Source organism: Falco punctatus, assembly GCF_963210335.1.
Source record: "Falco punctatus genome assembly, chromosome: 6".
Taxonomy (NCBI): Eukaryota; Metazoa; Chordata; class Aves; order Falconiformes; family Falconidae; genus Falco; species Falco punctatus.
In genome coordinates this window covers 46703982-46717897 of record NC_137585.1, presented here as the reverse complement: position 1 = coordinate 46717897, position 13916 = coordinate 46703982, and the positions used below count along the sequence as shown (strand labels likewise).

General features: G+C 40.9%; 1 protein-coding gene across 9 annotated transcripts in view; it reads right to left on the bottom strand.

Annotated features, from left to right (window-relative positions):
* APAF1 (apoptotic peptidase activating factor 1) overlaps nucleotides 1-13910 on the bottom strand; it is a 41267-nt gene extending 27357 nt beyond the window's left edge. For 4 of the 9 annotated variants that reach the window (XR_013929238.1, XR_013929239.1, XR_013929240.1 and 1 more), the window contains exons 1-8: nucleotides 13768-13909; nucleotides 11787-11928; nucleotides 11318-11507; nucleotides 9863-10060; nucleotides 5714-5897; nucleotides 1791-1903; nucleotides 1126-1257; nucleotides 481-719 (exon numbers count right to left, since the gene is read on the bottom strand). Coding sequence is in view for 5 of the 9 variants with exons in the window: in XM_080394144.1 (XP_080250270.1) it covers nucleotides 481-719; nucleotides 1126-1257; nucleotides 1791-1903; nucleotides 5714-5897; nucleotides 9863-10060; nucleotides 11318-11507; nucleotides 11787-11924 (1194 nt within the window). In the remaining 4 variants the exon portion in view is untranslated. Of the gene's footprint in view, nucleotides 1-480; nucleotides 720-1125; nucleotides 1258-1790; nucleotides 1904-5713; nucleotides 5898-9862; nucleotides 10061-11317; nucleotides 11508-11786; nucleotides 11929-13504; nucleotides 13717-13767 lie in introns of those variants that run through there. The other 5 variants (XM_080394145.1, XM_080394146.1, XR_013929241.1 and 2 more) reach the window with 4 other exon arrangements.
* Between the last annotated feature and the right edge of the window lie 6 nt (nucleotides 13911-13916).

Genomic DNA, 13916 nt, shown 5'->3' with positions numbered 1-13916 from the left:
ACAACAACACACATTTTAACAAATAGACATATTACAAACATTACAAATGGTCATATTACAAATGGTAATAAATTAATTTTATTAATAACACAAATTCTTCCATACCAAACTACAGGACAGATAACTTGTATTATCTCATCTTTTGTCTATTTTTGCTGATTTATGCTGATCATACCTTTATCTTAAAGGAGACAAATTTCACACAACAGCTTTTAAGCCTTCAGAGAGCTTAATTACAATCTAATTAAATAATTGAATATGGAATGCATATTAAACATTATGAATACATTTATTCAGTTACAATTTTTTACTTTCAATACTGACAATAAGTCATGATACAATAATGGACCCAATCTAGCAATTACTATTAAGGTACGTACAGCATAAGTTATATGCAAAAATTATAAATTTTATGAATTCTTTAAAGTTATTGTTTGTATCTCACTAAAAATGACAAGATTTCTGCATTGCTGTTATTACCTTAGTAGGTACTTTAACATCTTTTGGGAGGATAGAGAGGTCTTTATAGTAGTCTTTGTAATTGTCATTCAGTTGCTCAACACTTATGGACATTGCTTCATCAAGAGCTTCATAATCATAAGAAGAAGATTTTCTTATTCTTTTGAACTGCTTATTCTGCAGCTGTTTGAGATAGTATTCCCAACGATTAGGGAAGTCTCGTAATAATGCACCTATTAAGGATATCACAAGAGGAGAACCTGAAGGAAAAGATTAATTTAATCTTAGAGGTTTTCAAGGAACACAATCCAATAATTTAGTCAAGTGGTTTAATACATCAGGTAATTTTCCCAATACATTGATTAAATTTTTGAGGTGTAGCAAACCGACAAACAGAACATGTCATCCATGTAGACACCAGCAAACTCACCAAATTTAAGTGTAATAGGGGGGTGGGCAAAAGACACAATTAAGAAAACTACTCAAAAATCAACATGAGACACTTCAATTTCGTTTAAAAAAAACAAAAAGCATTTAACAAACACTTGTGTTTTACTTAATCTGTACAGTATTAAAGAATGTTCCCTCCTCTATTTGTAAGTCAAAACCTAGAAGAAAAAAAATCCATTCAGTGGTAAACGGTATGTTAAAGAGTGGCAAGCATACCTTTGCATTCCCTTACAAGGCAGTTAGCTTGCTCTGGCAGTTCTGATATTTTCATATTCACAAATAAAGATAAAATCTCCAATCCTTTCTCATGTGCTAGTCCACTTTCCACATGAACCTCATATTTATTGCCTAGACACAGAAACATTGGAAAAATGTAAAAGAACATTAAAAAACCTACGGAAATTGTGAGTATTTTCCAAGTAAAATTTTGAGCAAAGGACTGCGTTCATTGTTTTTTGTGTGTAGTATTTTATATGCTTAGTACCGAGAAGAGTATAAATTCTACTTTAGCAGAATCAAGCTTGCATTAGAGAGACAAAAAAATTAGACTATGACCTAATAATTACAACTGCACTATGGGCATGTCATAGTAGTGACTGCTCAATAGTGTCGAGATAATCAGTCTAACAGCAGCAGTGTCACAAAGATTAATTTATCCTTTTAAGGATCTCTTCAATGTAGACATACAATTTTCAAGATAACATGTAACATTTATTGCACAAAGAATATAACATCTTACAGAGCAGAATTCTAAAACTTCGCCATTTGTGCACAAGCTGATAGACATAGATTCGATCAGATTCTTTTTGAAAGTTCGCAAGAACAAAATACATACATATGCAGACACAATCTGTGGTGCAGGAAAGGAAACTGTTCCTTACCAGACACAGCATCTGTTATGCTCCTGTCCCTGCTGGTGATAAGAACCTGACATTGATTATCAAATGCTTTTAATACCCAGGAATCCCAAATGTCATCCAGGATCAAAAGAGATCTAGCGCAAAAAGAAATATTGTAGATTTCAGATCAACTATTAGTGCTAAAATACAGCATTTAATTTTAATAATGAAGTAACAGTTTCAGAATTTACAATGTATCACTACATAATTTTTATATTAATACGCAAAATATTTTAAGATGGCATTAAACACTATGCAAGAAAGCTGAATGCAAGTATCTCAAAAAATCAAGGTTTTACGATTTATTATTTTATAGCTATAACTGAAATGAAAACAATAGTTTTGAGAAATATTTCCATTAGTAGATGCCAAGAAAAATAGAAATATTTACTGTTTTCCAAGTCATCAGATATCATAAATGAAGAAAAAAGTTGTCCAGGATTAGATAACAACTCTGCTTGACACAGGCCAGTGATGAGCTTTGTGGGAGAAACCATTTCAGTTTCCTTTCAATTCAAGAGTTTTCAGGTTTGTTCTTTCATCTTCAGAAAGCTCTATGAGACTAATCCTCTAGTGAAGGAATTGTCTTGGATGATGAGGCTCTTTTTACATATACAACATTTTTGTACCTACATATTTGAAACTTAAGGCTAGTCACATTTGCAGGTGACTACATGGAATCTCACCAGAGTAACGTATAGTAGACTTGCCCACACCTGCCTATTTCTGACAAAGAAGTTACTGCAAACTGTTTTTAAAAGGTTGGTTCCAAGGGAGCAAGAAGTCGAAAAGACTGGCTGGCAAACGGATTTATAAAAAGAAATAACAGTTATTTGTGTGTTTTGTGGAGGAAACAAAGTTCCTGAAACGCAATCCTACAAACAGATTACATTTGCTGACTTTTATTTTTTTTTAAAGGGATGGAATTTTCAGCTACACTAGTCATTGGTTAAATTGCCCAATTAACACTGAAGCATGACAAGAGTCTCCCGTTTTTCTTCAGCTAGATGACGCTTATGCCATCACTGCCTATAAATAAGGATTTTGTCCTTCATAAATATGTGCATACACATCATACCACATTTTCAATGTTTTATGTAAGTCTTAGATACCCATATCTCATTTTTATACAATTCCTCTATTAACACCCTTTTGATAAATGCGAGGGTTTTCAAGAATACTATCATAGCCATATATTACTAATTTTATGGTACTTTCACACTTGAAAATATGCTGGGCAGCATAAATAACAGCTTGATTTTATGTTTCTAATTAATCTGAGAATTTCAAAGTCCTCCTAATCTTTTGATGCCAGTGACTTTCTTCCTCAACCACACACACAGATTTTAAGCTCTAATTAGAATTATTAAAAAATTAAACAAAAACAATAAACCCAAAACACTCTGAAAACAATCACAGGAGACTTAATTCTGAAATATTTCTTTAAAGAATACCATAGTTTCAATTTCTTAATTTCAACAAAATAAATAATGCTATTTTGCTCAGAAAGTTTCCATTCAACTAATATTTTAATCACAAGAAACGTACTGGATTCACAATTTGAATCCTTTGACTAATACTTTATTCCCAAGAGATATAGTGGGTTGACTATTTGCATCCAGAAATAGATGAAGTGACTTTCTGTCACCAAAGAGAAGTTCAGTGCACAGCAAGCTCCCCCACAAGCTGCAGATCTTGTGAAGCTTTGTTTTCAATACACTTGCACCCTACACACCTCACTCCCTAGTACGTTCCCCTTTACCTCCTCCCATGCTCACTATGATTTCTGAGATAACCCATCATCATCAAGACTTTCAGTTTGTTTTTATGACATTCTCACATATACCTAACGGCAGGATGCAGCACAGGCTGTGTAGCATGTTCCCAGCTCACGTGTCCACGCTGCACAGTTAGCAAGACAACAAAATGTCTCCCTTCAATTAATTCTGTGTACCCCTTTTCACCACTGAAGGCACCTACTTGGATTTCTTTTCTTTATCCAACTGACAATTTTCATGAACTTACACAATTTTCAAGGATATGATTCCTACAGTTCCTACCTTTACAGCAATTTTGGCAATACACTCAAAGGGTTTAGGATAGAGGAGAAGGGAAAGAGTAAACGGGACTAAGATGAACGCTGTGAGAAAAGTTTTATAATCAATTCTTGTCCCTGCAATCCCTGCACTTGAGGTACAATCATTCTCTGCAATACTCCTAACATCTGTTACTTTGTCTTGAAACACATTAATGAACATTCCCAGGTGAATAGCATCCTACATGAGATAGCTGGCACCACAGCTGCATTGAAATGCCCTCCAATAAAACCAAGTGCCTAACTGTTTCCAAAGCTGTAGTTTTCTCTGTAGTTTTCTCTTTTCCCCTCAGTTTCCACAGAATACAGATGCTCTTTTGACAAAACACAGAAAGTACCTCTTAAATGAGTCACTTTGTGCAGTACAAACAATATAGCACAGCATAGTGTATCAACCATGTTAGGTTGTCATGTTACTTGACTGTAGAGTAGCTGCCAACTTCTGCAACAGCTCATTGCCATAGGGACACATACACCCTAAAAGAAAGTAACACAGTTCTCCACTCAGAAGGAACTGTGATGTTTTGCATAAATTGAACATCCAAATTTTTCTGTATTGAAGAGATTTGTTTTGTTTGTTAATGAATAAAAAATAACAAGAATTGTATCAATGGAGACAACCAATTAACATACTTCAGGGAAACCTGTACTTTCAGTTTAAAGTGTCTTGTTTGCACTTTTCATATAAGACTTCCACAAAAAATAAAAAATTTCTTGTGGAAGATCTGGCAGCGTTTTTCAAATCTTTTCCTCCTGAGAATATTTTTTTTCTTGTACAAAAATTCCAGTATTCTTCTACTCTATGTCATCTATAAAGATAACAAGGTTGGAATATTATTCCTGATACATTTCACTCACATGCAGGCTTGTTTAGTTTAGTACAGATCTTCCCAGAGAGTAATGAAATCCTCAACTAATAACTACAGCTATTGCTCAAAGATGAAAAAAGTTGTGCAGCGACTGAGACACTGCTTGATTAAATCAAGTCACTTCTCCTGAAGTTTGAAAGCAACTGGTTTCTTGGCAACCAATTACTGATCATATCATGAAAACATGCTTTCATTTTGATAAATCTAGACCAAATCCTTTAAAATGATATCGCCTGTTCCGGAAAGAAAAAAATTTTCTGCAGTGATACACACCCTTTTACTGCTGTATGATCCTTACACATCAGCAAAGCGTTCTATGTACATGAAGAGAACATTGAAAGTTAGAGCAATTCTTATTTCCAACTGTTTGTTCCCAACTTCCATTATTAAACAACTAATATTTTTTCAAGCAAATGTGACTCCAGCACAGCTGGTTAACATATTTCACTAGCAGAAGCCTTATTAGCCTACGAAATATATACATATCCAGGACAAGACTACAATGTGTCCCTTAAGTTACTCCATTAAAAAAATACATCTAAACAGGAACAGACTTACACTACATGGGTTACACATCTGCCTCTAACATCAATTTATCCTTCGGGTTTTGTACGCTTATCTGGACCTACTTATACTTTTATCAGCAAGTCAGTAATTTAGAAAATTCTAAATCTAGAAAATTTAGAAAATTCTAAAAGTATTGTTAGCTTCACCTTGAACAACACTTCCTAATTATCTACAGTAAAACAGAAAAAAGAGGAAGCAAGAAGTGAAAGAGTTAGGAAGCAGGTTTACAAAAAAAAAAACACAAACAACAAACCACAAACTACACGCCACAGACACATGTAACCACAACACAGACACCACAATGATTAGACCGAAGTTAGCTGGCAAAGTTTTATCAGTTAAAAAAAAACAGTGTTCCATTTTACTGACATTACCTGGAATATTTACGTAGCATCAGCAAACGAAGACGATCTTTAGCCTCCTCAATGTTAAGTGGTGGCCTTTGTGAGAGGGTAGAGTCATGCTCTAATCTACTACAGAGATTCTGAAGTTTTATTAGGAGCCCTGCTTTGTCCTGTTTTCCAACAGAGATCCAGTGAACTCCTCCTGGAAAGTAATCTAACAAAAAAAGCAATATTAATCATGCCATACATTTAAAATCAGAAATCAACTAGCACTTTACGACAGCAATCAATAACTCAATTTCAATTAAAATATAAAACTGTAAAGTCTGTTGCAAGCCAGCCTTGCAACTGTACCGTTAACACCGAGGGATGGTTCTAGATCACTACTTTTTTATTTTTAAAGGAACAGGCTCTGTAGGGCAAGTTCCAATGAAGAATTCGCACTGCCACTGACACTGTCGTCCCTCCTCCCTACATGCCTTCCTACCTGTCCCTCACCAACCCCTTCTGCATCCATCTTCTTGCTAGTCTGACTTAGCATTTACTTTTTCAACTTTGCACTACTGTAAGAGTTCAGAGTTTAGGATGTGAAAATTATCTCAAATCAGTGAACAAGAAGGCATCTAGAAAAGTCAGCTGTAGCAGAGGATGCTGTAGTCACTATCTCTAGATCACATTTTCTAATGTCCAAGTCCTGCTTTCTCCATCAAGTGTCCTATGCAGGAGGAAAAAAAATAATAATCATTAAATGGTTTCATTTATCTTAGAATCGTTTAGGTTGGAAAAGACGTTTAAGATCATTGAGTCCAACCATTAACCTGGCACTGCCAAGTCCACTCCTAAACCATGTCCCTAAGTGCCACATCCACACATCTTTTAAGTATTTCCAGGGATGATGACTCAACCACTTCCCTGAGCAGCCTGTTCCAATGCTTGACAGCACTTTCAGTGAGGAAATTTTTCCCAGTGTTCAATCTAAACCTCCTGCGGTACAACCTGAGGCCATTTCCTCTTATCCTATTGCTTGTTACTTGGGAAATGAGACTAACACCCACCTCACTATAACCTCCTTTCAGGTGGGTGAGAGCTCTAAGGTCTCCCCTCAGCCCCTTTTTCTCCTGTTTCCCTCAGCTGCCCATTGAAGGCCTTGCTCTCTAGACCCTTCCCCAGCTCCATTGCCCATCTCTGGACACGCTCCAGCACCTCAGTGTCCTTCTTGCAGTGAGGGGCCCAAAACTGAACACTGGATTTGAGACGCTGCCTCACCAGAGCCACGTACAGGGGGACCATCCCTTCCCTTTTCCTGCTGGCCACACTGCTTCTGATCTGATACAAGTCAAGATATTGTTGGCCTTCTTGGCCACCTGGGCACACTGCTGGCTCACGTTCAGCCGGCTGCCGACCAGCACACCCAGGTCCTTTTCTGCCAGGCAGCTTTCCAGTCACTCTTCCCAAGACTGTATCACGGCATGGGCTTGTTGTGACCCAAGTGCAGGACACGGCACTTCTTGCTGACCCTCTTACAACTGACCTTGGCCTAGATCCAGTCCAGATCCCTCTGTAGGGCCTTCCTTCCCTCAAGCAGATCAACATCCCACCTCCAACTTGGTGTAGTCTGCAAACTTACTGAGGGTGCACTCAATCTCCTCATCCAGATCATTAATAAAGACACTAAACAGAGTATGTTTATGAGAGCCCTGAGGAACACCACCTGTGATGGGCCACCAGCTGGATGGAACTCCACTTACCACCACTCTCTGGGCTCGGCTGTCCAGCCAGTTTTTGACCCAGCAAAGAGTACGCTTGTCCAGGCCACGAGCAGCCAGTTTCTCCGGGAGAATGTTGTGGGAAATGGTGTCAAAAGCTTTATTAAATTCTAGGTAGACAACATCCACAGCCTTTCCCTCATCCACTAAGCAGGTCACCTTGTCATAGAAGGAGATCCAGTTAGTCAAGCAGGACCTGCCTTTCATAAACCCATGCTGACTGATCACCTGATTGTCCTGCACGTGCCACGTGATGGTATTCAGGATCATCTGCTCCATAACTCCCAGCACTGAGGTCAGACTGATAGGCCTGTAGTTCCCCAGATCCTCCTTCAGGCCCTCCTGGTAGACGGGCATCACATTTGCTAACTTCCAGTCAACTGGGACCTCCCAGATTAGCCAGACTGCTGATAAATGGTTGAAAGCGGCTCAGTGAGCACTTCTGCCAGCTCCCTTGGTACCCTTGGGTGGATCCCATCTGGCCCTATAGACTTGTGTGTGTGTCTAAGTGGTGTGTCTAATCCATTTCCCATTGGATTATGGGGGCTTCATTCTGCTCCTTGCCCCCATCTTCCACTGCAGGGGGCTGGGTAACAAGAGAAAACTGGTCTTACTGGTAAAGGTGGCATTAAGTTCCTCAGCCTTTTCCTCATCCTGTGTCAGTACGTTTCCTCCTCCTCCTCCTCTTTGTTGCTAATGTATTTATACAAACATTTTTAATTCTCTTTTACAGCAGTAGCCAGGTTAAGTTCTAGTTGGGCTTTGGCCCTTCGAATTTTCTCCCTGCATAACCTCACAACTTCCTTATAGTCCTCCAGAGTTGCCTGCCCCTTCTTCCAAAGGTCATAAACTCTCCTGTTTTTATGGAGTTCCAGCCAAAGCTCTCCGTTCAGCCAGGCCGACCCTCTTCCCCACCGGCTTGTCTTTTGGCACATGGGGATGGCCTGCTCCTACCCCTGTAAGATTTCCTTCTTAAAGACTGCCTGGCCTTCCTGAGCTCCTCTGCCCTTCAGGGCTGCCTCCCAAGGGACTCTCTCAACCAGTCTCCTGAACAGGCCGGGCTCTGCCCTCCCAAAGTCCAACCCAGCATTTCTTCTGCCTCCCCCTCCTCACTTCTCCGAGAATCAAAACCTCTATCATTTTGTGATCACTATGCCCAAGATGGCCTCCAGCCATCACACCACCCATAAGTCCTTCTGTGTTCACAAACAGGCCCAGTGGGGCACCTTCCCCCGCCGGCTCCCTCACCAGCTGTGCCAGGAAGTTACCTTCCACACACTCCAGGAACCTCATAGTCTGTTTCCTCTCTGCTGCACTGTATTTCCAGAGACATCTGCTAAATTGAAGACACCCCCCCATGAGAACAAGGTCTCTCCCAGCTGCTTATAGAATATTTCATCTGCCTCTTCATCCTGGTTGGGCGGTCTGTAACAGACTTCCACCATGATATCAGCCTTGTTGGCCTTCGCTCTGATTCTTACCCATAAATACTCAACCCTATCATCACCCTCATTAAGCTCAGACAATCATAGCACAGTCCCTAACGTACAGGGCTAATCCACCGCCTCTCCTTCCTTGCCTATCCCTTCTGAGGAGTTTAGAGCCATCCATTGCAGCACTTACTTGTGCAAGTCATCCCACCATGCTTCCATGATGGCAACTATGTTTCACACTTGTGTCATTGTTGCAGGCTGTGCAATGGCTTCCAGCTGCTCCTGTTTATTGCCCGTGCTCCATGCATTGCTGTAGGTGTGCTTCATTTGGGCTGTTGACCCCACCACCTTTTGCGAGGAGAAGCCCTAAATCCTACATGACCATTCTCAGGCGCTTCCATGGTTTCTAACACACCAATAGCCCTTCTGTCTTTGCTGCCACATAGATCTCCATTCCCTACCTCCAGTGAGATGGCACATTGAAGGACCTCGCTAGCACATGACCTGCTTTAAGCTAGTGGATACTACTGTAATCACTCCACAAATGCCTGCCATCATTAAAATACATGCAAAAGTTAAAGCAAGATTTTTTAAACTCGCATAGCAAGGAGAAGAGTCTGAGGACTTAACAAGCAATGCCCAAAAGGAATATAAACTAGATATGATTTTTTTCTGTTAGTGCAAAATAACTTCAAGTTAATTAAGGATGCACCTCCTCTCATAAACCAAAGCAGATTCCAAGGTGAAAAGCTATTCACAATCTTTTTCCATAAATTAATAAAATACTTAGTGGTCCTAGAGCATTCAATGGTTATGATAAACTGTAAGTCACAAGTAAGTATTTCAGAGGCAACTATGAAATTTATAAACCTAAATCCCAAATTACTTTCAAGATGACATAAGACACTTTACCATGTATGTCCAATATGCATATACCTGTAGTAATTTTTATTAAAATACAGATGTTTTTCTAAAAGTACCTTCCAAGAGTTGATGATCCCTTAAAGCTTCTGCTGTTAGAACTGTCTTCCCACAGCCTGCCATTCCATAAACTGTGACCCATCCTGGATCACTTCCCAAGCAGCACAGTTTCTGTTTAATAGCATCTACCAGTTCTGGCCGAGTGACAAACACAACTGGTCTCTGTGGTACACCTCCTTCGCAGAGAACTGTCTTAACTAAAGTTAAAACCAAGAAACACACAAAAAAAGTAGTCATTTCTAAATGTGATGCCTCATCAAAATAAACCAAACAAGTCCCCACCCCAAATAACTAGTGGGCTCCCCCCAACCTCATGTCCTGCACAACTGCTCTAAAAAGTACTAGACTCACACCACCAAACAGTGAAAAAATATTGCTTTTTAGAAATAAATTACTTAACAGGTAACTAGCCTCCCACATACAATACTGTTCCAATTAAGAACCACATAGGAGGCAAGCTAGTTACATCAGTCCCTAAAAGTGAGAAGATAATTAACAGCTCAAGTAGAAACTACGGCAAACACAGGAGCTCAACATTACTATACGCAACAATCAAGTCACTTTCTCAGCCAGAAGCTATAACCACATGGATGCAGCAGAAAAAGAAAAAAAAAAGCATGCTGTGTAAGGCTTTTACTTTGTAGTTACAGCACAGTATTGTGGTTTAAGCAAGACTTCCTTTGATTTGAACTAAGATGGCATGACTTGTAATAGGGCAGGTAAAACATAGCAGGAAAGGAAACGTGCACTTTACCTGTCCACTGCTGGCCACAAAGCAGCCGTATTATATTGATAACTTTGAAAATTTGAATTTTGAAAATTTGAAAATTCCACATGCCTATGACACTTCTTAAAACATAGAGTGCCAGTAAATATGGCAGTCAGTCATATGCAGTTAGAAGGTTCTTCCCATTAGAAAACACCCATTTATTTAATGTCACTCAAAGATGATACTGATGACAATGTAGGTAAAAGCATCTTATGTAGCGTAACTGAAAGCTCTGGTGAAGAGAATTAAGCAACCTGATTTTATCAGCTATTGGAATGTAGTCTGAGAGATTACAGATTACTCTTCAAGATAAACGTCAGAATTTTGGAGGCTACAACTCTTTATGTTAGATTCAACTTCTTTAATATATACAAATAAGTCTTTCACGTACAACAAAAATGTTACAATTTAGAGAAAACTGTGAAAGCTTCAGGTTTCCCATCTTTTAAAACAAACATTACTTATGAACATTTTTAAAGATGACCTACAAAACTTGTAACTGTTGTAACTCTCCTGCCATAATAAATATATGAAATATAGGAATACCGACTACTACACTACCAAAACAAGTGAATACACCAGTATTCCTTTTTCATTGGAACAAGTATTACAGATAGTCACTTGGGAATAAAAAAGGCAACTTGTCTTTTCTTTCAGGCACAGGGATTTCTGTATTTACACTGACCGTGTGAAGTCATTCCATCCATTGAACTCTTCCTGTTACCAGAAGAGACAGCAGGGATGCCATCCTGAAGAAGCGCAGCAAGATCTCTGTACCCTTCATGAAGTAGTGCATTATAAAAGGATCTATATGAATTATTATCTTTTGTAAGAATAATGTTTATTAGCATAGCTGCTCGCTCCTTCTGTGTACTCTAGAAAAAAATATTAAAAGGTATGTTATACAAAACTGAGACCTTTAGAAAGCATCTAATTATCACTCTGTCAATTAGACTGTTTACAGTTACAGAAACAGCCTTCAACTTGACCAAGCCCTTATCTCAACCTTATGAAGTGCAATAAAAACTGCATGCTAATCATTCACTTAAGAATTTGCTGAATCCAGGAATGAGATATACAGAAATTACTACTTTTAAAAACGATGGAAAAATATGCAAGTAGACTAGGAAGATAAATAACAGAGACAATTCTACCTGTTGTTTCACTCTCTCCTCCTCCTGTAATGTTAGTACTTCATCAGAAATCATATGATCCATAATATAAGAAGTCTTGATGTCTTTTTCCAATGCTTGGCGATTCATAAGTAAATATTTTTTACTCTTGGCATCCATATTTCTTCAGTGTGAAAAGAAAAGGGGGGGGGGGGGGAGTAAAGTCAGAACCAGAACATAACTTACAAGGAAAAAAGTTTTAAAATAGCTTATGAATCCTAGTTTTAGTCAGAAAAAGTAACAGAGCAGGTGCATTAGTGTGAATTAATGGAAAACACAGTGATTCTTCAGGCAAGCTCACACTATAAACTGTAGAAAGATAAAAAATGTAAGGTTTTTTCACTTCCTCTCTTGAGAAAGAGACTGTTAAATTAATTTAGTTATACCATTTATGATTCAGTAGTCTAGCTTGGCTGGACAGTACAGCAGCATCAAGAAAACACTAGGGAAATCTAATATGCCTTTTCAGCAGAGTAAAAAAAAAAGCATATTGATAGTAAAGTTGTAACAGGCCACAAGCATTCCACAAGTGAATACGAAGAGTATTCTTGAGATATTGTTTAGATGCCACATACTATTACATTTAATAAAACCATCCAGCTAGGCATTATTATAATTAATCTGACTACAGTATTTCTTGGATTGCTCCACCTGGAGGCATATAAAGCAGGTATAAAAAGAATTTCAATCTTTAACAATTAATTAGACTCATTAAAACTTTTGTGCTCACTACATGAAGTTTTCATTAAAAAAGCAGATATGTACTGCTAATTCTGGAAAAGAAAAAACCAAGTAGTCCTTTTCCACATTTCTATGATTTTATGTTTACGAACACTTGCAGAACTAAAGAATCACTGCGCAAGCTTCTCATGCACTAGGAACTTGGTAAACGTCTCTATGAAAAGGTCTTCACCCCACCCACTAACTACATCACTCAAATTTTTTAAGTTCTTGGATCACACGACTGGGACTGGGATGAGAACGTGAACCGGTCTCACGGCTGACAGTACTGGGCAGAAATACAACAGAAAATAAAACCCCCGTGCACCAAATAGCTCGAGATAAACTCGACGTTGCCTCCAAGTTCAGGACTCCATACAAGCACGCTCGGATCTTCTCACCTGAGGGAAGCTGGAGCCCCCCGGAATGCCAACAACCGAGCTATGCCTCCTCGTGTCCGACACACGACCACCAACCCGCGTTCTCCCTCGGTCATTAAACCAACTGCAGAAGGTGGAAACTCCTGCCTGCTGCATACACGTTTTCCATACCCACCACCTGCCCCCGACAGCCCCAGACGATCAAAGCGCTCTCTCCGGTCGCACTCCTGCGCAAGGACCGAAGGCTCCAACGGGGACCGCGCGCCCCTCCGGGAGCGGCTCCGCAGCGGCGCGCGGGAGCGCTCCCCCCTCCCCCCGCGGCGGCCGGGTGCGCGCGGGACACGGCGGGGGCGGGGGCTGGGGCCGGGGGCCGCGCCGAGCGCCTCTTCCGCCGCACTCACCGAATTTCGTATTTCCACTGACACTCAGGCGGTTAGGGAAGTCTGCCACCCTACCTTTTGCCCCACCGCACCGCTTCGGAAAGGGGACGTCAGCCGAAAAAATGTCCAGGTTTAAAAAAAAAAATAAATCGATCCACACGCGAAGCAAATACAAAAGGAAAGCGCCCCCGCCCCGCCAGCACACAGCACAAAGGGTTACCTCACACCTGGGCGCGCCTCGCCGGAGCCGCCGCGACCAGCCGCAGGGAGAACGAAACAGAAACCGGAGCTCTCAGAGGAGCCGCCCACCACCAACCCCCACCCCCGGGCGCGGCCCGGCCCCAGCCCGTTCCCCCCGAGGCAGGGGGCCAGGCCGCCACCGCCGGAGCCGCGGGCTGGAGTCAGCCCCAGCGGCGCCGCGGCCAAACCGCCCAGGCTGGGCCCTTCCCAGTCCGTCCCACCCGCCTCCCTCTCGCTGCTCACCCGGCGGGCAGCGCGGGGCCGTCGGGAGCCGCCGGCAACAAGTTCTCGCCCAGCCCCGAGGAGGAGTCGCCACCCCGCACGGAGGAGGCAGCGCGCTGCAGCGCTTCCTGCCTCGGGGCCCAGGGGTGGGAGCGGGCCCGGCCCGCCCC